Source organism: Hypanus sabinus, chromosome 18, assembly GCF_030144855.1.
Source record: "Hypanus sabinus isolate sHypSab1 chromosome 18, sHypSab1.hap1, whole genome shotgun sequence".
In the NCBI taxonomy this organism is placed as follows: domain Eukaryota; kingdom Metazoa; phylum Chordata; class Chondrichthyes; order Myliobatiformes; family Dasyatidae; genus Hypanus; species Hypanus sabinus.
Genome location: NC_082723.1, coordinates 20,379,271 through 20,404,542, shown reverse-complemented (window position 1 = coordinate 20,404,542; position 25,272 = coordinate 20,379,271). Strand labels below are relative to the sequence as shown.

At 36.0% G+C, this 25,272-nt stretch overlaps 1 protein-coding gene across 6 annotated transcripts in view; it reads left to right on the top strand.

Moving 5' to 3' along the window:
- Positions 1 to 25,272, top strand: part of cntrl (centriolin) — a 108,440-nt gene that overhangs the window by 42,584 nt on the left and 40,584 nt on the right. For 5 of the 6 annotated variants that reach the window (XM_059993815.1, XM_059993814.1, XM_059993812.1 and 2 more), the window contains exons 12-28: positions 3,870 to 4,023; positions 4,222 to 4,442; positions 4,887 to 5,063; positions 6,590 to 6,724; positions 8,097 to 8,242; positions 8,331 to 8,538; positions 11,076 to 11,255; positions 12,605 to 12,784; positions 12,907 to 13,023; positions 14,017 to 14,161; positions 14,981 to 15,123; positions 15,659 to 15,851; positions 16,177 to 16,487; positions 16,676 to 16,884; positions 18,489 to 18,681; positions 21,675 to 21,805; positions 24,058 to 24,198. In XM_059993815.1, the coding sequence (XP_059849798.1) occupies positions 3,870 to 4,023; positions 4,222 to 4,442; positions 4,887 to 5,063; positions 6,590 to 6,724; positions 8,097 to 8,242; positions 8,331 to 8,538; positions 11,076 to 11,255; positions 12,605 to 12,784; positions 12,907 to 13,023; positions 14,017 to 14,161; positions 14,981 to 15,123; positions 15,659 to 15,851; positions 16,177 to 16,487; positions 16,676 to 16,884; positions 18,489 to 18,681; positions 21,675 to 21,805; positions 24,058 to 24,198 (2,984 nt within the window). The remainder of the gene's footprint in view (positions 1 to 3,869; positions 4,024 to 4,221; positions 4,443 to 4,886; positions 5,064 to 6,589; positions 6,725 to 8,096; positions 8,243 to 8,330; positions 8,539 to 11,075; positions 11,256 to 12,604; positions 12,785 to 12,906; positions 13,024 to 14,016; positions 14,162 to 14,980; positions 15,124 to 15,658; positions 15,852 to 16,176; positions 16,488 to 16,675; positions 16,885 to 18,488; positions 18,682 to 21,674; positions 21,806 to 24,057; positions 24,199 to 25,272) is intronic. The other variant, XM_059993813.1, reaches the window with a different exon arrangement.

The window sequence follows — 25,272 nt, the reverse complement described above, 5'->3', positions numbered from 1 at the left end:
TATTAAAAACACTGCCTTTTTGAATCGACATCCATTGGCCCAAATGGATAATATAACACATGCATCTGACGCTATTTAAAAACTGCTCAGTAATGGCTTAACAGCTGTTTCTGGCATCTCCAAGCCTGAATGCTTGAAACCACAGTGAACAAAATGGTTTTGAATTATCTTGGTGCTTATTTCTCATCAACCACCACTGACAAAAATCACCGCTTTTTGAACACTAACACATGCAACTTTTGCTATTTAAAAACGGTTCTATCTAAGCACAGTATAGAGAATAACTGCTACACAACAGCACATGACTGACACTAGTTAGAAACTGTTTGGCAACAGCCTTCTGTCCCAATTAAGCGCAACAGTGCCCCAAGTAAACAAAGGGAATCCCAGTTATTTTCTCGATTAATTTTTGTTCTTTAAGAGTTGTCCCAAATTAGCAGCTGTCCTATTTAACCGATGGCCCAGTTAATCAGAATTCACTGTATTTAGATATTTGACCGAATTAGCTTGACCATGGTAGCTTAGGACCACAGCAGTACCTATCTGTAGGCATTTAACAGTCTATTGCAATTTTTCCATTGATAAAATTGATAGTTATAAAACTCCAAAACATAAAAACTAATTGAAAGCAGAACAAGGAGCCTGGAGTAAAATGTGTGTGTTCCATTTTTACTTTAGTGAGGCATGTGCTTATGATGTGATAGTGTGGTGATGTATACCATTTACGTATCTCATACATATAACCATAATGAACTATTTCTTTTTCAGTCTTTTTATTGAATTTTTCAAAACTGATACATAACGGTCATAATAGTACAAAGGGAATGGGATTACATTGTTGGCAATTAACACATAAGTAAAAACATTAGGTAATACCAATATAATAGACCTCCCAAACCTTTGATATAGATAAACTACAAAAAAAATAAAAAGATGGAAAAAAAACCCCAAATTGAAAAATCAAAGACAAAATAAACTCAACTAAACACAACTAAAACTAAACTAAACAAAGCTGAGCTATTCTATTACATCAAAAAAAATAATTAATGTCGTCAACTCTGCTCCTCTACTCAAATTAATGAATGATATAAAGGAATAGGAAAAGGTCAAATTACATTCTGTGAAAGTATTGAATAAAAGGCCTCCAAGTTTCTTCAAATTTAACCGAGAGGTCAAAGGTACCACTTCTAATTTTTTTCTAAATTTAAACAGGATATGGTTTGGGAAAACTATTGAGATGTAGTTTGAGGATTCATCTCTTTCCAATTCAATAAAATAGATCTTCTAGCCATTAACGTAGCAAATGCAATCATCCGCTGAGCTGCGGAAGGCAGATCAGTCATTGGTAAGCCAAAAATTGCAGTAATAGGGTGAGGTTGTAAGTCAATGTGCAAAACTGATTTAAACAATGAAGGATGCTTACTCAAACAATATATTTACAATAGTACTGATATATTAAATACATAACAACATCAAGACTGATTGGTAGCTTTTGGATTGTCTATAAGCTATAAGTGGAGGCCAGATCAACTCTGGTTTGGGATGGCTACTCTGCTAGACTGCATTTGCTCTCAATCTGCTAGTTTGATTTATCTGATGTTGATTTGTGAATTACATGGGATCTGTACAAACAACAGTGATTGCATTAATAATGCAATGCTGGCATAAGATTAGCATCCCAAAATTATTCCTGAACCTTCTGTATTAGGTTTAATGGTTGCTTCTGCCAAGAAAACTGTTCAGAAAGTTGGCTGGTGATGTACTGATCTAGTTTTTGAAGATGAAAGGCATTTCTAGACAGACCCTGATAGACCTGTTTCTACTTATTAATTATGGTGGATTCAAACATAATTGTCACCTTTTGAAGTGAATCACTGAGTATAGCCACTCAGATTTTGCTTCACTGATTTTTAACAGATGAGGTTATTAATCCATGAAAAGAAAATATAGATCCATATTGATGTGCTGAAAGAGCCATGTTTTAATTGCATGAATTTGGAATCTAAACTTTAAATGTATTTTAATGAGCAATTTTGAAGCTCTGGTTCCAAGCACAGCAAAAGCTAAATATATGACTGAATGCAACAGTCTAATGGAAATGCATATCTTGTTTTAATTTTTTTATTCCCTGCCAGTTTGGGAGTTGATAAGGAAAAGAAACAGCGACTCTGAGGTTAAAGCATATTAAGAAATGCAAAATAGTGGGATAATTATGAATAATGTAAATGTACACCACTATAATCACTTTAAAAATTATGTCATACCTCATTTTCCTTAAGTCTTCATTTAGTTGAATCTCTAAAAACTGGTTTAAGGTAGATTTGTGGATCTTATTAACTGCGTATGTGAGATGAGCTTACTTCGTTGAATGCATGTAATTCATTTATCAGGTCATGTTAGCCTATCTTCTACCAATTATTTATTTTATGACTATAAGGTTGTTTAATTATTATGAATATGAAACAGCAGGAAGAATATTTGCTGACAGGAAGTAATCATTGGCTATGGTATTGTTAGTGATATCTGGAGTATAGATGGAATGATAGTGGTAGAAATGCAATTTGCTAGCAATTTTTACTTTTCATGTGCAGCTGTTTATAAATGTATAGATGTTTGAAATGTGTGCCAGTAATTTTTAAGCCCAAGTTTCCATTACATTTAATAGATTTTGTTCATTTGATTTGTGTGAGCTTTTACTGTGATATTTTAGAACTAAATTGACTTGAAAATGAATCAGTCTAAGAGTAATTTATAAGTTTTCTTCAGCTCTAAAATAAAATAACTACTTTTCCTGTGTCACCAAAAAACTAGGACAATCATATGCATAGAGAAAACAAGCACAAGTAATTTGATTCTGCCTTTTTGTGTAACAGCGAGGTAGTCCAATTAGGGTAGTATCAGCTATTCAGATTGATTTGATAAGTGAGTGCATGTTAATTCTTTCAGTTTTCTATTAGTTTGCTGATTGTTCAGTGTAACATAGGTAGCCTTCATGATAACTTTTAAAGAATACTTCACACAATCTAAAGTCTATAGGCAAAGTTCTGCAATTTTGAACAGTGTGGAAACCATATTTAGACCCAACTGATGGAGTAGTGCCAGACTTCAACCTCCATATTTGATAGATGATCTGGAGGCATAATGAAGTGATGGCAAAGCGGTTAATTTTCCTTATTATTCCAAAGTACCCTGTCATAATGACCTAACTAGTAATTAACTAATGAAATTGCTGCACAATTTCAAGTGCCTGAGAATAATAAGGAGAATGTTATTTTATTATCATATATAAACTCCAGCTAACCTTTAAAGAACAGAATATGCAGACTTTAATTTGTACACTGTTACTTGTAATCGGTCTTATTAAAGATGAATAGGTTCCTAAATCCAGTCTAATGTGATTGACATTTTGGGCCTACAACGATAATGGAGTAAAACCTTTCCTTTGGATGGTTACTGTTTCTTGGATAGTAGTTGACTTGGAGAAGACCTGATAGTTTTCATACAGAAGCACTTCAAAATGCTGAATGTCCAGAAGCAACAGTCAGTCCTTAAATATTTTCTGCCTCCAATTAATTAAAGAATTCTTTGATTCTCTCCATCCTGTCTGCAACATGCATATACTACAATATGCAAGGCTTATGGTTTGCTCAAAACTTTTATTAATGGAATTAAAATAAATAAACAATTGGTAATGTATATTTCATATACTTCCAAAATTAATTGTGAAAATAAAGCATTACATGGTTCATTAGATTTCATTTATTTTAACACTTTGTAAAACTCAATTGTACTTTAAATTAAAAATTTGTCAAACATATTGCACTGGTTATTTTCAACATCTCAATTCAATAGAATCTTTTTTTTTTCAGGCACATTTAAAAGCTCAAATGGTGAATAAAACTCAACAGTTTGACACAATGTCCAAGCAATACAAGCAGTTAGAGAAACGCTTAGATGAAATGCTCTCCAGGATTGCCAAGGAAACTGAGAGCATCAAAGATCTGGAAGAACAACTGACTGAAGGTAACTCCTGAGAATCTGTAGTGTATTTTTTCCTCTGAGGATGGAGGGGAATCTAGGAGAATAAGAAAGAACTGTGATATTAATTGGATTGCAGCATTTGAAACAACCTGGTGAATAAATATGAAATTAATCATGCTCTGCAATAAATAATGTTACCAGTGCAATAAGGCTTAACTTATAAAAATATTTTTTTAATAGGTCAGATAGCAGCTAATGAGGCACTGAAGCGAGACTTGGAGAGCATTATTGCTGGGTTGCAAGAGTACTTGGAGAGTGTAAAGGGACAGGCAAAGCAAGCTCGGGAGGAATGCACAGAGTTGCAGAAGGAAAAGCAGGCACTATTGCATCAACTGACTGAACTGGAACAAGAGAAGAATCAACTGGAAATTGTTGCCATGGATGCGGATAACTTGAGAAAGGTCTGTATTTGAATGGCTTAGAGTTCTTAAGGTGTTACACTGGAAATTTAATCTGTGTTTAATTATTCAAAATAATTTACAATTCAATTGTATTTTCATATGAAATCATCTTAAGTTATGACAATATTGTATAAAGGACTAATGAACTACAATTGGACTCTGATATTTTATCCAATTGGCAACTGTTCATAACAGGAACAAATGTAATCAGTATTATGTAGGGTATTGTAACAAGCTAAATTCAGGGCAAAATATTTTATGCATTCACTAATTCTATTATATAATGACATTTTGGAAGTAAGATGCATTTATAATTAAATTGCACCATTCAAAATGTACTCAATCTCTAGTTAAAGAATATATTTAGGTACAGTAAATGTATTTATGCATAACACCCTTTTAATATTGAGAGCTATAGAGTTCATTATTTACTTTTCATTGCAGGAGCTGTCTGACATGGAACGTTCCTTACAAGAACAGCAAGAATTGAATGAATCGCTGCGCCAAGCTCAAGGTGATCTTGGCGAGTATGAAGCTGAATTGGAGTCTCAACTACAAGCAAGGGACATTGAAGCAAATCAACTTAGAGAGGAACTGGAGCGACTGCGGAAGCTCAGTCAAGTAAGTACCAATTTGAGTGTGAAGAAGCCTGAGGACATATTTGGCAATTAACTACTTTGTAAGAATTAATATAAATAACTAAAGTGTTGAATTTAAATATTGTTGAGAATTGGGATTGGTGATACTGCATAGTTGCCTAAATACACTCATAAGTAACTTAATCTTTATAACTTTTTGTTAATGTTATCCTTGGATATCTATTAAGATTTTTATGTTTTTATTGTGTCATGTTGTTAAAGAATAGCTTTAAACTGGCTAAAGTGTATTTTCAGTGATTCTTTCTCTTTTCATTAATTAACATGCTATACAAGTTCAGTCAAGTAAATTTAATCAGCTTTCAGTTAGGGTAGCACAAAACAAAAATTATTCATTGTACGATTACTAGTGAAAAGTATCTTGTTGAATGTAAGCGTCTCGTGTAATTTTAATATATGGCATTTGTTTATTTGTCTCTTGTGTTTCAGATTTTTGGTAAATGTACCTTTTTTAAAAAAATTCTTCTGGTGCCCTCTTTACATTTTAAGTGATGTTGTGTTTGGAAGTGGAGTGTGACGACAACATGGGCATTCAGCCATTCTGACATTTCAGTAAATTGCTATCACCAATTCTTGTCTGACTTCCATAACATATAGGAACAGAATTAGGACACTTGACCTATTGAGTGCTCCAGCTTTCCATCATTGCTGATTTATTATCTTTTTCAATCCCATTCTCCTGTCTTCTCCCCATAATCTTTTGACTTTCTTACTAATTAAGAACCTATCAATCTCTGCTTTAAGTACACCCAATGAGTCCAGAGCATCAGTGGCAGTGAATTCCACAGATTCACCACCCTCAGGCTAATGTCAAAATCTAAAGCCAGAATGATAATGCTTTAAAAACTCTCGAAACATAAGTTCATTTCTTTCCTTGGTATGAGAATCTTACAGGTCAAGTGAAATTGGTTTTGAAAATGTAGACAAGTGCTTTTTGTATTTGACTTGAATGTCATTTTAAGAGTTTACCAAGCTGGTAACCATGAGCTGGAGAAAAGGATGTTGTCTGATAATTCCCCAAGTGTCCATTGCCTGAGTATTAAATGCAGATGTTAGCAGTCAGTTGGTTAGTTGTTCATCCCAGGAGTGATTATAATCAAACATTGTATTTTTTCAATACACAGTGCCAGATCAGATTCCCCCAACTTTTAAGTGATAATTATGATATTTGTTCAACAAAAATTGATTGAAGAGATTTACTGGAACTCATCAAGGCTTTATAAGGTCCTCTGCCTGTAGTTACAGTTCAAAATCACTTGACTTTGAATTTGAAAAGGACATGTTCAGCACTCTGTTCGATTAATTTACAACTTAAAATTATGTGTGGCTGCTCATCATTCCTTTTGGCTGTTTCCTACAATTAGAGATGGCGATCAGCTTCAGCATGCATGTTACACCTTAGGCTGTTTAATAAGGAGCCATGTATTTACATGCTCCCCATGGAATGCCATTTCTGATCAAATAGTTGTTTGCTGATGTTTATGTTTTTAGATGGAACAATCTGCTCTGCAAGCGGAGCTGGAAAAGGAAAGACAAGCACTGGAAAACGCTTTAGCAAAGGCTCAATTAGTGGCTGAAAAGGAACATGAAAACAAGAAGTTAGTTGCACAGCTAAAAACTCTACAGGTAAGTAGATTTTTTAACTAAGTTATACTTTTGCTGGACTCTAACCTTATAAAAATACAGTTATATAGAGTACAGTTGTAATTTTTCTAACAAATTAACTCTGAAATCTCTAGTGTGTTGTTTGATTTTTGAAAAAATGGTAATTTATTTTGAAATAAGCATCTTGTAAGCTTCAGAACTCAAAATATATTTATCACAAAATACAGTTCTGCAAAAGTCTGTACCTAAGACTTTTGCACAGTACCTAGAGGAAACCCATGCAGTCACCGGGAGAACGTACAAACTCCTTACAGGCAGTGGTGGGAATTGAACCTGGGTTACCTGTACTGTAAAGCATTGTACTGATCGCTAACTACTGTGCCACCCTAGTTTTTCGAACGGTTGACTGGGAACAAAATATATGTACCCCAAAGAAATGAAAGCAAGCCTACATGGGTTTGTGAAGGGGAAAACGTGTTTCGCCATGCTGATAAATTTTTGGATGAGGCACCGCAGTGATAGAAAATTGATTCCAATTGTTTTGTAAACTTAGTTGTAAATTTGGTTTAGCAATTTCATACTTGTTCTGATTCCTTATAATAGTCAATATCAAGGTACAGCAGATGTTATCTTACATGTAATAAAGCATGTAATGGAAATAATAGAGTAATGCAAATCACATCCATTTATCATCATCCATAGTCAACAACTTATCTGCAGTTATTGTTTCTGAAATCTTTGCTGTTGTTTTATAATGAATTATAGAATGGGCATGCTTGACATTCAAAGAGGATGTTACTTTTATAAAATTATTGATGATATTATCAACATCAGTTAATTTGAACTATTGTTCCAGCTGTTCAAATTTCTTTATTCAAAAAAATGCTAGTGTTGCTAAAATAAAGCTATTTTGTCAAAATCAGTTTTCTAAGCTACTGTGCTCATAATGTCCACTGAATTTATATTTAGAACCACAGGTTAAATTAGTATGATTTTGTAGTTTGATGAGTTAGCTTTCAAATTGAAGTTCTACAAGTGAAAGATTGCCTCTAATTAAGATAACAATCTCCTCTTTTAGTTGCAGGTCCTCATCACCATTGTTTGTAAATAGCAATTGAAGTTTCCTGACAGAATTGAAGAAGTTTTATTTTGTATTTGAGTCCATACTTTCTTGTACCCACTTGTAATGCTATTCTTGTCTCTGACTTTCATGAGCACCATTAATAATTTAGTTTCTTTTTGGGGATATAACATTTTTAATGTGATCAGTGTCACTTCATGACAGATGTCTTTAATAACAGTGTATACTTTAAATTTAAAGAATGCATTAAACAGGAGTAAAGATACTTTAATACTAAAGATACTTGTTACAAGGTAATTGCATTCTTTCCAGGTTGATAACTCCTTGTTGAAAGAACAGCTTAAAGAGTTACAGACACAAATGAATCAAACAATAAAGACCATGATTCATCCAGAGGAGGTGTCCGCTTGCATTTCTGAACTTGGAAGAAAACTGGGTTCTGGTATTCAGGAGATCAGGTAAGAATATTTGGTCTACATTATAAATTTGAAATTGCAATGCTTATCCATGATTTTCCCAATGGAAAATAAATTTGCTTTTTTTTAGGCCTTACGAGCAGGGAGACACTCTGGGAAAGAACCTTGCTGAATTGCAGAAGCAGTTGAATGAAACATTAAAGAATTCACAACAAGAAAAAGAGGAAATATTATGTCATTGTAAGAGATTAGAACAGGAAATTATAACATTACAAGAAGAATTGAGGAATACTCAGGAGGATTCTAAGACAGCATATGAGAAAGCAGCAGAGACACTGGTAATTATATGTGCTTGGCAAAAAAAGTCATTAATAACATAGCTCAATCAGTATACTGTACAAAATTGTCAAAGCTGTGAATGTGTGAATAATTGCAAGAAATAACAAATATTTCAACTAATGTATTAATGATCACCGGAAATGTTTTATATAAGGTATAATTATCATCTTATATGGTATATAACATTGTAGTAAGGCCATAAGACCTTTTGGAGCCACTAAGATACAATAAGTAGAATTATTTTCTTTAATTCCTGTCCATTTTATTGAGGCCCTCCACTGGTTGGGATCGACCATGGATATTGTGTTGTAGTTATCTACGTGATACACAAGCCAGAGCAGTATGATTATGGAGACTAAGCTGTTACCCATGCTGCTGATGAATTTTAAGAAACAGTAAAGACTGATACATTTGGCAGCAGTGGCATCACAGGGATTGCCAGTCAGTGCTGAACTCCAGCTCCAGATTTTTCCTCATGGTTTACTCTCAAAGCCTTCCCCATGATTGGGTATAGCCACAAAGCAACTTTGACTTGAGATCAGAGTTTTCCTTCTAGATGAGCTGCTGACCATGGATGGCCAACCATCTGCCTGAAGTGACTTGTTTTAAGGTGCCAGTAACCCATCTTTGCTCCTTCTGCCAGTAGAAATGGTTCTACCAATTTTAGTAGCTAAGCCAGACGTGAAGGCCAGAAGATGGAATTAGTTGTCAAAGGCTATTTGAGATGTAATTGAGAGTATTTAATTGGGAGCTTATCCCCACTACTTACCCCAGCTATGACAACCTCAAGGAACCTCCTGTCCATTCAGTGTTCTTTGTATGATAACAAATGGAGCAGTTATATCTAATGCCAACGGTTTTATTTGGTCCTTTATGAAGAGATCCTGCAAATACTGTCTATGAAGGTTCTCGGTTATCCAGGTCATTGTATATCAAGCAGTAGTAAATCAAGGCAACTGTGTTGTTTAGGAGACATTTCACCCCTCATCTGAGAGGCTTCTTCGGTTCTGATCCATGGTGGGCAGTTTTCTGGCTTATAAACTCTGAGTTGTTTAGAGGTATAGCAATCACATGAGGGTTGTTAGGGGTCATAGAGATTATGGGGGGGGGTTATTAGTCTTATTTTCGCATGAATGGAGGTGTAAACTATGCTGGAAATGCCAGGGTAGAGGTGTTAACACTGCATTATAAGTAACTGATAGGTGATGTTGTACCCCACCCCCTTTGTTCAGCGGTGGGTTTTCCAGTTTGACAAAGATGGCTTATTTAATTCCTCTTTCAAACCGCCTGTCCTCCCAATCCAAAATGTGCACATTATTTGAAAAACACAGGGATTTGGTGTTTGTTGAAAATCCTGAAACTCCAGCTACATATGAGATGACTATGTTTTTTTTCTGTTTGCTTTGATCCTTACCCCTGTCTGTTGGGCTAATGTCCTTCCTGGCTTTTGTTGCTGTGTTTTTCAAACCTATAAACAAACTCAGACAGGAACTTGACAACCCCAAGGATCCTACATCCAAACATAAACAGAGCAATACTGTATATGCTATCCAGTGCAGTGAGAACTGTACAGATCTGTGTATCAATGAGACAAAACAACCACTTCACAAAAAAATGGCCTAACATAGGAGGGCTAACACCTCAGGTCAAGACTTGGTTATATATCTACACCTAAAGGACAAGGGACACTCCTTGATAACAGTATGCACATTTTGGACAGGGAGAACAAGTGGTTTGAAAGTGGAGTTAAAGAAGTGATCTTTGTCAAATTGGAAAACCCATCCCTGAATAGAGGGGGTGTAGTACGACACCACCTATCAGCTACCTGCAATGCAGATCTAACATCTCTATGCCGGTGTTTCCACACAGATCACACTTACATTCATTGTGAAGATAAAACTAATGATCCTGTCATTACCTCTGCGACTCTTAATGACCTTAATGTGATTGCCATGCCTTTAAATAACTCAGAGTTTATAAGCCAGAAAGCTACGCACCATGGATCAGAACTGAAGAAACTTTTCAGATGAAACTTTTCAGATGAACTTTTCAGGCGAAGCGTCCAGTTGCCTTGATTTGCTACTGTTTGACCTGCAAAGGTCTTTTTATTCTTTTTTACTTTTTTATTCCATCTTGATGCCTAAGAAACAAAATGACAGTAATATTTTTAATGTGTAGCAAAAAAACCCCAGGGGTTGAGAACCTTAGAAGCACATTCAAGTACAGGCATCCATTTACAAATTTTACTACACTGATCCCAATAGTCCAGGTTTGGAAATGTTTTCTGTAAAATAAGGGAGGTTGGAGCTATTCAGACATATTTCAAAAAGCAAAATGTGTTTAGTTACATTTACTAACATTAATTGTGAAGAAAAAAATTACTCCACTGTTTATTGTTTTCATGTTATTTATTTTTATTTAGATGAGCACTGATCTTTTTCCAAAACACTACTTTCTCTGCTGTGGTAATTGGATTCAAATGATCCTATATTTTATAAGGTTCCTTTCCTTACAATAGTTGTGGTTTCTGTGACAGATAAAATCTGAGAAAGAGATCAGTCAAGCTCAAGCTCAGCAGCTGAAGAATAAGATTGCAGGTCTCCAGGAGCAACTGAGAAACATGCAAGAGTTACAGGCTCTTGCTGATGAGCAGCTCCAGGAGGCAGATGAAAATCGGGATAAACTTCTACAAGAACTCGAAGCTAAAGAGAATAAGGTAATAATTTTACTTAGTTTTTGTGATTAAAACCAAACATTATTTTAAAATACATCCATCAAAACAAAGCCATAGACACTTCTGAGTGAACAGCTCTTAACAATATAACAAGCAAAGCTTATTTTGTGAAGTATCAACCAACCCTCACTCCTTAACACACTTCGACATTCAATAGATTCATCATTGTTGAAGTTCTTACTATTAACATACTAGGATTCGCATTTGACCAGAAACTTAACTATACCAGGAACACAAAAGCTATGCCTCTGAGAGTACAGTGTCTATTCTGCAGTAACCCATTTCCAGATTCTTGTCAAATACAGTTTGTAAGTCAGATTGAAAGTGATCCACTGCCTTGGTGAATTTATTGTACACCATCCCCAAAATACACTACAGAACCCTGTCAAGTGTTTTATCAGCATCTCTCAAACCTGAAACCTCTTTTAAGAAGGATGAGAAAAGCAAGGACATTAGAATTCCACAGTCTGCAAGTATTCCCCCAGATCACGTTCAGTGATGACTTGGAGATGTTATTGGTCTAGAAATCTCTACAGTCGCAATATTGTGTTGTTCCAGACAGCATATGGATTGCAGAAGATTATGCATGAGCTAATCATCATCTTCTTGAGGGCAAATAGAGATGAGCAATAAATGCTGGTTGTGACATCCAGCTTCACATGTTATGAATAAAGATAAAAAGACAGAATCAGAACCACAAGGGGAAAGTTCAATCGGTTATTTAGTGATGAAGGAGATACCAATATTATTTATAGCAGTGCAGGTGGTGAAAAGTACAATGTTGCAAAGACTGGCAAATTATTGTCATCATTGAGCTGAGTTTGGTCATTTATTTGGCTACTACATCTGAGGGATGTCACACACACTAGAAGTATGGACAATGGGTAAAATTGCAAGATCCAAATTACTGGATCATTGTCTGATAAAGATTGCCCTAACATTTAAAGTGCCTGTTAATTAAACAATGAACAGTCTGAAATTACTTCAATAAACTGGAGCTGGCTTTATTCAGGATGTTCTTGCTGGGAATTCGGCTCAAAGTAGAAATAGATTTATAGAGTAAATGAATGTGGACGTCTAGCAACCCCATGTAAACACTGCACCTATATGGATTCAACAATCCCATCTTCCCCACAGATGTAGCTTCACCCAGTAAGTTACTTGAGCTGTTTATTTATTGCTCCAGATTCCAGCAGTCATTTGTGTTTCCACTGTCTATTCTGATTTTTTTAAAGTAATTGTGTTTCTTGTAGAATTAGTGACTTTTTTTAGTCTATTGATCTTTAGAAAAAGCTCCATTTGATTCAACTTTGTTTTACTTTTTATTAAAGAGTAAAATGGAGGATGCAAGAACTCATTTGAAATTATGTAATCTTGAGAAAGAGGTGAAAGACTTGAAAGCAACCATGGCTGCTTCTGACAAGATGGCTGCCAGAGAGCTTTCTACTGCCAGGGACCACCTGAAAGCTCTTCAGGGAACTGTTCACAAACTGAACCAAGAAAGGACAGAGGTGACAGTCTTTGCAGAATATTTTGTCCATTCAGGAATTCTGTTTTCAAATTTATCTAAATTTTCCATCAAAGCATATTTACTATGACTTTGTTTTGCTTTGAATCTCACCTTTTACTCTAGGAAATGGAGGTAGCAGAAAAATTCCGGGCGGAGGCAACTCGGGCAGCTCGAGATCTTGCCAAAGCAGAGGCTGAAATTGAGCTGCTGCAAAGTCTATTAAAGGACAAAGAAAACCAGGTGAGGGCAAAGGATGAATATAAAGAGTCCATATTTTGTTGTTTGAGGTTTATATGAAAGTAGGATAGAAGGAATCTGTAGAATTATTATTGATTGGTTGTCTGTCATATTCAATGATGACAGAATTTTAAACTTGTGCTGGTGAGTTTTTAAAATAGAAAAGCCATTGCACTGGGGCATATCACTCTCTCGACCTTGGAAGTCTGGGTCCAATGGTATGAGTAGTTGTTATTAGTATTAACTAATAGCTAAATATTCTGTAGGATTATTATTAATGTCAGTACAAGTCTATTGATCTGAATTCAATTTGTGTTTTTATTTGTTGCAATTAATATATTTTTAAAATTATGATTTGAGGCAATGTACTATTTGATTTTTTAAAATTTTAATAGAGGCAGCCAAATAAAAAGCCCAATGAGGTTCTTTCTGTTAAGTATTTTTATATCCTGTGTCCTTGCACTGAAGAGTATGTTCAGTGTATAATTCTGTTGTATTCTTGGCCTATGGAAAAATAGATTAATGCTCAAAAGATCACCTACCAAATAACCAGCCATTTGAAATTATAGAAGTTGAAGTCATTCATCCAAACTGGATTTGAATTGCAATACCGGAAATGGAAAATATATATAGTATGTTACTAAACTATCATGTTTCCTGTTCTAAAGTGAATCATTCAAATTTAGTAATATTTTAATTCAGTAAGGCTGGTATTTTAGCAGTCAATGGCAAATAGGACTTTTTCAGGTAATACTACTGACTATTGTTGCAAAAGGACTATTATTTTAGATTTCAAAAAACTACTGCTAATACTCTTTTTTTTCCCCGCCCCTACCCCCAATTTTTATTCCTTTGTTTTGGTTATGTTTCATTGAAGTTGATTAAATAAGTGCATGGAGAATGTTAAAAGTATTTACAAGCAGGAAGACTTTTAAAGAATATAGTGACCTAATTTTTATGACATTATGTATCTATGGATATTAACAACTGTTTTAGATTCTAGATGAAATCCAGGCATTTGATTCTGGAGCAAATAGTGTGAATGCCCAACAGCTAGAAATTGAGAGACTAGGTCGAGCTCTAAATCGACAAAGTGCAGAAGTGAAGCGTCTTCAGGATCATCTAAATCATATGAGAGAAGGTAAGTTGCAAATAAATTTGATTTTTATTTAACTTTATCATTAAGTTTGTGTATGTGTTTTTACATATGCACATGTTAAGCTCACAAGTGCTAAAATTTTCAATATTGCAATGAACACAATGGCAAAATATTTTCTCCTTCATAAATTAAGCCATTTTTCTTTGTGTGACAAAGAATTTTTAATTATGGTAATTTTTTAAATTATTGATTGGGCAGACTTTATATGTAATTTAATTACACATATTATAAAATTACCAATAATTTATTTTCGTCTGAGACTTTTCTTGTAAGTTTTAAAGTGTATTAAATTCCTGCTGTGTTTAGACATTGTAACTTAGTTTACATAAACTTTTGCAAGAACCTTTTAAAGATGTGAATAATAAATTTGCTGACCTGGCAGACTAACATCCTCACAGAGACTCCCTGATTTATGCTTTCTCAGTTAAGATGGCTCCATACCACCAACTACATGCCTATGAAGCAAGTTGAAAATGTTAAAGTCTCTTTTAATATTAATTAAAAGATCTGTTTTATTTCTGTTTATTTATCTAGTCAGCACAATTATATTTTAAGTTTATACAAAAAGCACAATATCACTGACGACAAAGTATGAAGTAATTGTTCAAGAATGACAAATTACTTTCCTATTTGTTGTACAATTACATATCTTACTGGATGTGCTGCTTGCTTTGTTCACTCCAAGCCTCTGTTCTGTTTTAAACAATGCATTCATTCTGAGTCAAACAGATAGCTATTTGATGGCTCCTCCTAGCTCATCTAGTTACATTGTATCAATGAATGTTTTGTTTTGCCTCTCAGGTAACTTAAATGAAATGGAAAAGTTAATGAATGAAATCTCTGCTCTCAGAAATGTCCTTAGCAATCAGAATGACTACATTAACAGTATGATGGATCCATTTAAAAGAAGAGGTTACTGGTATTTCGTGCCATCTTCACCAAAAGTAAGGCAAATACAAAGCTATCAATACATTTTGTCAATTTTTGTATAGTTTTAGTATATTTCAAACCAGTAAGTAAAAAGCATTTCATTTTAAATTCTATTTTTAGCAATATAGATTTAATTTTTGACTTTCCTGCTCACCCCAATATAAACATTTTTTCTATTCTCAATTTTGTCTTTTGTTGAATTGTGTTTTGGATTAGAGGCATTTTAAGGTGTTTTGGCATTTTATGGATTGCAGTCATGTCATTTTGTTTCATGGTTTTATTTGTATATGCAATGATATCATTTCATCAAGGGCTATGAGTGAAAGTCCCTAGAACCTAAAGCAAAGTTGTACGAGAAACCAAAGCTTAACTTGTTTATTGTAGCTTGGTATGGTAATCTGTGACCTTAAGGTCATAAGAATTGTTGAATGGAATTTAATCCTAAATTGGCAATGGGCACTCATTAGTCTGCTAATCGGTGTATAGATTCAGTTGGATTCTGTATGTAGACAGGGTTACTGAATTGTTTCCTTTTCACATTTATTTTAGCCACCAAGCCTGAGATCTCAAAACAGCCACACAAAAGATTCTGGATTCAGCTCCCTGCATCAAGTTCCACCATCCCCAAGTCAGGGATCAATTCCTAGAAGAGGAGGCAAGGAAGAATGTATATCAGTTCCAGGTGGTTATTGGGTATATTCACCAATAAGACGTACCTCGCAATGGACTCGTACCCAGAGAGGTATGAAACATAGCAGAAGGAAGCAAGTCCCCATTTGTTTAGGATAATATATTATGAAAAATCTTTTTTGTGATTGATATTAAAGAAAGCTATGAAACGTACTAGAAATGAAGTAATAATATTGTTCTTAAGTATATTGGATAGTACTTTTTGTCTAAATACAAAAAATCTTATCTAGAATTTGAAAATATCAGATATCCAAGTAACAAAATTATGATTACATTTTAATGTAAAAATAATTAGATTTCATCAAAAATGACAGATGCAATACTGATAAAGAAATTGGGATAGATGTTTTATAGGTTGTACATTTTTTTTGCATCAGTAGGTGATGATGAAGATAGTGGGACTGAAAGTGATGGAAATGGCACACCTAAACAAACATTTATTGCTCCACCCGGTTCAGTCATTTATACCATGCACCCTGATGGTACTCCTTTGCCTCAAGGGACTGTAGTGTATGGACCTGCACCTGCACGACCAGCCAGTGTTAGTCCTGTCCCTCCAGGCACAGTTCTTTATGGACCGCCACCACCTGGAACACAAGTTGTTTATGGTCCTCCCCCTATCAACTTTACCATCCCTCTTATTCCTGAAGGTGTACTTCACTGCAATGTACTGGAGCACCATGACCTGGTAAGAATTATTTTCTGTGCTGTGTTGCCAGTGGCCTGTAGTTGTTACAGATTAAAAATCTTAAGTGAGCAAAATAATGAAAATAGTCAAAATGTTGCAACATAATAAGCAGTCTTTTACCTAGATTTAATGCATTTTTTAAAATGATGTGCATGACACAACTATATGTTAATGTTTCTGTCCTTTAGGAGAATGAAGTCAGTAAACTAGAAGATACTATAGCACACTTAAGATCTCATAAATCCAAACATTCAAAAACAACTGCTTCAATAGATCGTCATCATGAGCAGATAGAACAACTTCGTAATGACATCTATGAGCTACTGCAGGAGAGAGAAGAGTTGGAACATGAAGTTGAGGAATTGCACAAAGTGGTCCATAAGCGCACCAATCAAAAGTAAGAAACTTAAATCATTAAGGGATAGGTTCAGAAGTTTGTTAATCAAGTGTAAATGCTTCAGATTCCTTCTTAAGATTGGTAGGAATTGCTTATATTTGAAAACAATGCAAATAACATTTGAACAGATGCTTCAAAAAAACTGAAACCATATTATTTAGGTCTGTTTTAGCAAACATGGAAGAATATTCTGACTCGTTTTTTTTGCCACAATCTAAATACTATTCCATTAATTTGTCTTATAGTAAATGCAATAAGGAAAAGTGGCACAAGTATATTTGAAAATTAAACATAATGATCATCTACTGATTAGCCGGCCACCAAAACTCACTGGTCAAAATGGACCCAGGTCATCAGGTGCAAGCAGCTTTATTGGGGAAGCTGCTCCATGAATTGCTGTGAAGCCCAAACACTATTAAAAAGATAATTGTGCTTAGAAACCAAAAGCAGTTGGATATATTCAGCTTAAATAAATTTAAGAAATAAGTTACCTTGTTTCTTCTAGTCACAGCAATAAGTCCATTAGATACAAGTAGTTCAGATACATTTCCCTAGATGCTGGGAATTATGCTTCTTGACTCTGATGAACAAACTGTGAGCTTTTAATTTTGAATTTCTCAAGCTACCACTGTAAATTTTGCAGAAAATTTACAGAAATTCAGTAGAAATATTTTCCTTATTTTTCATCTATGTCCATGGACCTATCCACAAATATACCACGAGCAACTTAGGAAAGCTGCTTAGGCATTTAGCCTGTATGACTCTGCTACTAATGTGAACTACCTGCGACGAATGAACTCAATCACTTTAACTGGAATAACAGTTGCAAAAGGAGGCAATGACGTTAAATTTAAACAAATTAATGTAAATGTATTCCGTTCAGTTGAATCACTTTTGAGTGTTTCTAACTACAATTAATTTTGTATGTATTTTGATCTATATATCTGTGATACATAATCATGTTACTTAGATTTTGCATAAGTTGAATCTCAGTCCATGTATGGGTTTGCGTATGCCATTCTAATGTTGCTTTATGCTCGGATGAAGGGATTTTGATCTCGAGCATTAATCGTTTTTCTCTTTGCACAGATGCTGCCTGACCTGCTGAGTGTTTTCAGCAATTTTTGTTTATACTTAAGACTTCCTGCATCTGCAGTGCTTTAACGTTTTGTGCCAACTATGATAAACTTTAAAGCTGCAAAATATCAAGGTTGCATATCTTCTTAGATCTAGAATATTATTTTCAGAATTGTGTTGTATTAAAATAATCCATCACAAAATCTCTATATGTCATATCACAACTTCAAGATCTGTTGAATTAACCTCAAAATGAGATACCAAATGCATTAACTTCTTGATGAACTAATGTTGTCTCTGCATTGTCGTAACATTATAAAATTCTAGGATTGTGGATTAATACAGGGCATTGAATCATATAGACTTTAATTCAAATAATCCCCATTGCTTCCTACATAAATTACTTGTCATTCGGGATAGGTTCATTCAGAGAGTTATTAGTAAACAGATGAAAATATGCATATTATTAGTGGTGCTGGATTGAGAAATAATTGCATTTCTTTAAAATGTCAGTACTTTTTTCACAGAGACTTTTTAGATGGACACATAGATCTGCTCATGAATGAACTCGAAGTGGAAAAATCTCTAAAGAAGCATGATGATGTTGTTGATGAAATCGAGTGTGTGGAAATGACTCTCTCAAAGCGAAGGGCAGAGCTACGAGAAGCAGACAGATTATTAATGGATGCTGAGGCAGATCTCAAAAGTACAAGGGAAAAGGCAAGTCTGCTCATTTTGTTTTGCATTAGTGGCAATGCAAACAGATAAACATATATTTTGTTTGGTTAAAGTGGTTCTGAGCTTAGGCTATTGGCACTAATGCTAGTTCTTGAATAATAAATATTATGCCAAAATATATCAGTTCTTGTAGATTAGGAATTAACTTCTTACCAAATAAGTTATTGTTAAATAGCTTATTACTTGAAGTGTTGCCTTGGTCACTGAGAAGCATCCAGATATTCAAAGGAAACACTCTAGGCATCTTTGGAAAGTGAAAGAGTTAATATTTCATCAGAACTGAGAAAGGGAGAAAATGGGTTAGTTTTAAATTGTAGAGAAGGTAGACTGGGATAGATAGGAGACAGAATATCTTTGATAAGGTAAGATCAGTGTTGTCAAAGGATAAGCTGTTGAAGAAGTTAACTGGTTGAGAGCAGTTAGAGAGTTTAACGTTTAATGAAGCAGTAAAATGAGGGCAACTGAGAGAAAATAACCAGATGAAGATAAAAGCTGTTAAAAGAAGATCTTCATGAATTACCCAGCAGGTCAGGCTATGTTAGTGGAGAGAGAGAATGGTGAATTAAAGAGGTATTCCTTTCACAACTCCTTGTCTGCTCTCACCCTTGTATTCCAGACGCCCCTAGGAAAGAGTTCCTCTAGTCTTCAGTTTCCACCCCATCAGCCCCTGCATCAAAAGGTTATCCTTTGTAGTTTTCACTTAGTGTGGTCTCTGTCCATCATGATCGACAACGGGTACTGCACCTCTAGTAATCACTGGGAGTGACTTCTCCAGGGCGCAAGCCAGGGCAAAGTTGATATGGAGATCTGTCTGTTGCCCATGCAGTGGGACCTCTCTCTCCATGCTGACGACAGGTCCAAAGGAACGACAAAAGTCGATACAGTTTGGTACCAGCAACACCGCAGGAGTTGCCGTGCCGGAGCTGGGTACAGCAGTCAGCCACCTTTGGGACTCTGACTCCGAATTTTTTCTTGGTGTTTACTCCCAAACCCTTTCCCATGAGCGGGTATAGCTGCAAGGCAACGGAGGTTTGAAATCGGAGTTTTCCCTCTCCTAGATGAGCTACTGTCTGTGGTTAACAAACCCCATTTGCCTGGAGCAACTGGTTTTGAGACGCCAGTGGTCTGCCTTTGCCCCTTCTCCTGTCAGTAAGAACAGCTCCGCTGGGCATAAGAACTATGCCACACATGAAGGCCAGGAGTTGGACTTGGTTGTCAGAGGCTATTTGAGACGCAAGCCATGAAAAGCATTTGTTTAGCAGTGGGAGCTCGTCCCCACTACCACCCTTCGGCTATGACTACCCTTGGAGCAGTTTCCACCACCTTTAATGATATTCCACTACCAGATATATCTTCCCTTCTCCTCTGAGCATTTCATAGGGACCTAAGAGGTAATAGAGAAGGGACTCGCTCAGACCGATGGTTTGAGATGTGTCTATTTTAATGCAAAGAGTATTATGAACAAAGCCGATGAGAGAGCGTGGATCAGTACTTGGAGCTAAGATGTTGTCGCCACTACAAAGACTTGGGAGGCTCAGGGGCAGGAATGGTTACTTAGAGTGCCAGGCTTTTGATGTTTCAGAAAGGACAGGGAGGGAGGCAAAAGAGGTGGGGTCATGACACTGTTGATCAGAGATAGTGTCACGGCTGCAGAAAAGGAGGAAGTCATGGAGGGATTGTCTGTGGAGTCTCTGTGGGTGGAAGTTAGGAGCAGGAAGGGGTCAATAAATCTTCTGGATGTTTTTTTATAGACCACCCAATAGGATCAGATAGGGAGACAGGTTCTGGAATGGTATAAAAATAACAGGGTTATTGTGGTGGGAGATTTTAATTTCCCAAATATTGATCGGCATCTCCCTAGAGCAAAGGGTTTAGATGGAGTGGAGTTTGTTAGGTGTGTTCAGGAAGATTTCTTGACATAATATGTAGATAAGCCTACAAGAGGAGAGGCTGTAGTTGTGATTTGGTATTGGGAAATGAACCTGGTCAGACCTGTCAGTGGGAGAGCATTTTGGAGATAGTGATCACAATTCTATTTCCTTTACCATAGCATTTGAGAGGGATAGGAGCAGACAAGTTGGAGAAGCGTTTAATTGGTGTAAGAGGAAATATGAAGCTACCAGACAGGAACTTGGAAGCATAAATTGGAAACATGTTCTCAGCGAAACGTATGGAAGAAATGTGGCAAATGTTTAGGGGATATTTGTGTGGAGTTCTGCATAGGCACGTTCTAATGAGACAGGAAAAGGATGGTAGGGTACAAGAGTCATAGTATACAAAGGCTGTTATAAATCTAGTTGAGAAGAAAAGAGCTTATGAAAGATTCAAAAAAATTAGGTAATGATAGAGATCTAGAAGATTATAAGGCTAGCTGGATGTGAAGAGCAAGAGGATAAGATGTGAGAGAATAGGTCCAATCAAGTATGACAGTGGAAAAGTGTGTATGGAGCCAAAGGAGATAGCAGAGGTACTTAATGAATACTTTGCTTCAGTATTCACTATGGAAAAGGACCTTGGCGATTGTAGGGATGACTTACAGTGGACTGAAGAGCTTGAGCATGTAGATATTAAGGAAGAGGACATGGTGGAGCTTTTGGAAAGCATCAAGTTGGATAAGTCACCGGGACAGGACGAGATGTACCCCAGGCTACTGTGGGAGGCGAGGGAGGAGGTTGCTGAGCTCTGGCAATGATCTTTACTTCATCAATGGGGACAGGGGAGGTTCCGGAGAATTGGAGGGTTGCAGATGTTGCAGAGAAAGTAAGGAGGCATGGGATCCAAGGGGACGTTGCTTTGTGGATCCAGAACTGGCTTGCCCATAGAAGGCAAGAAAGATTTTGTCCAACATCTGAAGTTTGATTTTTGTTGAATTCAAGAACTTCAGTCTGCTTGCTTACAGTTTGCTTTTATCTTAACTCATTGAACTGTTTCTATGCCTATTAGACACCGGATCAGTTTTTTGATTATTTTTACAGTCAAAAGAAATAATCCAGCAATACGATGATGCCAGTAAACGGTTGGTAGACACTGAGAAAGATGCAGAAGAGTTGGAGCAAAGAGCGCATGACACTGCAGTTAAACTAGTTATGGCTGACAAGCAACTCAGGTACAAAATAGAGTTCCGAATTGTATCACAGACACTTTGAATAATTTAAACAGATTGCATGAAATCCTCAATAGTAGTGGTAAGTAACTAAATAGATTCTGGGGATGAAAATGAAGAGCTTCAGTTATATCCTCTTACTAAAATTGAGTGGGTGGATATTGATTTTAGTCTTAAATGCAGAAGAGGTAAATTTAATTGGGGTTCAGGATATTCAGGAAAGCTGAGATTATGTAATGTTAATAACTTTTGGAAAATTAGATGTTCACAAAAGGAGTTTAAAACATTTTGCTGGGTTCCTGTGCTCACGTAAAGTAGCATGTCAATGCATATGACACCATACTGAAATAATGGAATGCAAGTTTTAAAAGTTTCTTTCTCACCAGTTGAATGAAATGTAGAATGTATCATCAGGATGTCACATCCCCCTTGAAGCATTTAGATTTATTTTAATTACTTGTATTTTTGATTAACTTTACAAATGTTAACATCAAATTTGCTGTCGAGGATAGAACTGGTTTTGTTTGCTCTTACATTTTGACAGCTGAATAACAATCTTCTAACACATCATACCTCTCCTGAAATGTTAAGTCATTATCTCTCAAACTGGGTCATTGATTTCATTTCCTCCAGCAATCTTCTAGCCTCTGTTTTCAGTTTTCTATTTGTTCCAGTGAAGCTCTGCATAGCTCTGACAACACCACATTTTTCAGATAGACGTCTTACAACCTTTTAAGATGAACATTTGAGTTCAAGTTTTTAAACTGTTTTTCTTCCACTTAGTTTTTTTACACATGTTATTCTATATACTTGTTTCATTTTTTCCATTTTGCGTGGGTCATCGTGCTTTTGAGTAATCTCTCCTGCTGTCCATCCTAACACAGATCTTCCTTTTTATGATTGTGTGCTTCCTCTGCCCTCCACTCCCAAGCTTTACATTTTCAATTTTTTTGAGCTAAAAATTGTATGAACGGTGGTAAGGTATTTATTCAACAATACAGTGCATCAGTAATCATTTTATTCAGGGTCTCATTGCTGCATAATTCTACAACATGAGACTAGATTCTTCCATGAGATCTGAGTATTTTACCTGGAGTATTTCTTGTACTAGGCTGCATGAATGACCCACCCGTCCACAGGCCACAGATGCAGGGACCAAAATAATGGAACTGGCATCCAAGCATAGATTATATGCTATTGTATTTCCAACAAGCCCATCCCTCTCCATGAATGCAAGGCTTAACAATTTAATGAGGACACTTGAAAGAAAATCTTTTTTTTACCTCACAAGAGCTTCCTAATTTTTCTAATAGGAATTGCATCATGCATTGCTCATAAACCTTATGTTTCGTTAGGCCATTTTTCAATCTAGTATTTAATTGTCTCGAAACAGATGCTTTCTGGCTGCCTGAGTGCTTACAATACTTGGAGTATTGAGAGCAGTTTTGGTTCTTTTACCTAAGAAAACATCTGCTAGCATTGAAGAGTGTCCAGAGGAGGTTCAAGGGAATGATTCCAGGAATGACAGGGTTAATAAATCTGGGGCATTTAACGGTTCTTGGCCTTTACTCACTGGAGTTTAGAAGAATGAGTGGGATCTCATTGAAGCCTATCAAATATTAAAAGGCCTAGGTAGAGTGGATGTAGAGAGAATATTTCCTATACAGGGTGAGTGTAGGACCAGAGGGATGTCCATTTAGAACAGAGATGGGAAAGAATTTCTTTGGTCATTGGGTAGTGAATCTGGAATTCATTGCCACAGACAGCTGTGGGCGCCAAGTCAATGGGTATATTTAAAGTGGAGGTTGACAGGTTCTTTATTCATCAGGGCACTAAAAGTTACTGGGAGAAGCAGGAGAATTGGGTTGAGAGGGATAATAATTGGCAGAGCAGAGTTGATGGGCTGAATAGCCTAACTTTACTCCCATCTCTTACAGTCTTATAGAACATTATGTTTTTATTCCACATTTCCAATATATGCAGTGTTTTCCTTCTGTAATATTCCCATGTATTACGGCTGCTGGCTATCCTAATCAATATCTCATGAGATTTCAGCAAGTGCTATAGTCCTCTTCCTCTGAGAGCTTATTAAGTATGCCTTAGTCACATCAACTATACTTATTTTGCTAATACTTGAAGTTGTCACTATGGAGCAAGTATTTGATTTTATTATTAAGACTTCCATGAGCTCAAGCAGCCGAGGTCAGATATGCAAAAGGTAAACCCGTAATAGTAATACAGCAAGTTTTTCGTAGGTTAATGAAGAATGACTTGAAAGACCTGGAACAACAAAAGGCTGAACAAGAGAGTATGCTGAACAAAATTAACAAAGAAGTATCCACAGGAAATTTAGAATTGCAGACAATTGTACAAAATATGGAAAACATGACTGAAAGGTATGTGATTAAAACTGGAAAATGATATTTTTCACTCCTCAGTTTTCAGCTAGGGTTCTGTTAGTTACTGGTTTCTTAAGCTTCTTAGTCAACTTCAATACCTTGATCCTTTTAGTGTCTGGTTTTGACTCCACTGCATCAGATCTGGTATGTGATGCCTGCCTCCAACACCTACTATATAAATGATGCCAGTCCTGACATGCTGGTGCTTCACCATGCTCTTCTAAACTGCCCAGTAATGCATTTGCAAAATGAAATAGGGTTAGCTTAATGTAAAGGCCAGTGAAATTAACTGGTTTATCTTGCAGAGTAAAGTAGAAATATGAAAGGAACTATTAAAAAAGGAGAGATGTATCAGATTTAAAAGTTAATACCTGACCAGAACCTGGGATCTGATGGTCTCCTTACTCAACCTGACTCTTGCTACTAAATTAACAATCTCAGACATGCTATTGATTTTATTAAGATTAGATATACAAATAAATGCACTTAAAACTCTTAACTTTCTGAAAATTACTTTCAGTATGCAAATGATCCTAGTCTGGAAAAAGCACTGAGTACTCAGCACAGCACCTAACCCTATCCAAGCCAGCAGGATTTATCAGATTGTACATACGTTCTAAAACTACAGGTACAATCTAGTTATGTCAGGTTAAGTCTAAATAGCCAACCTCTATTGTGCCATAGCTCCTCCAGCACTGCCACTTATTAAGGTCATGAATGAAGAGTCCCGGTCCAAAATGTCAGCTGTTGACTCTTTTCCATAGCTGCTGCCTGGCCTGCTGAGTCCCTCCAGCATGTTGTGTGTGTTGCTTAGATTCTAGCATCTGCAGGTTTTCTGATCTTAAAGTCATGAATTTCCATTTGCCTTTATTCATGAAGAGTCCAGGCTGTTTTTCCTTCCTGAAGAGGCAACCTTGCAGTCAAAGTATATATAGAAGGTGCAAGAGTGTTGATATTTTCGAGGTTTTATTTTACAAAAGAAGATGTACCTGTCATAGTAGAATGGTTCATAGGCATTATGTGAGATGAGGTGAAATGTTTATTGCAAAGCAGATGGAGTGGTGTGGTGTA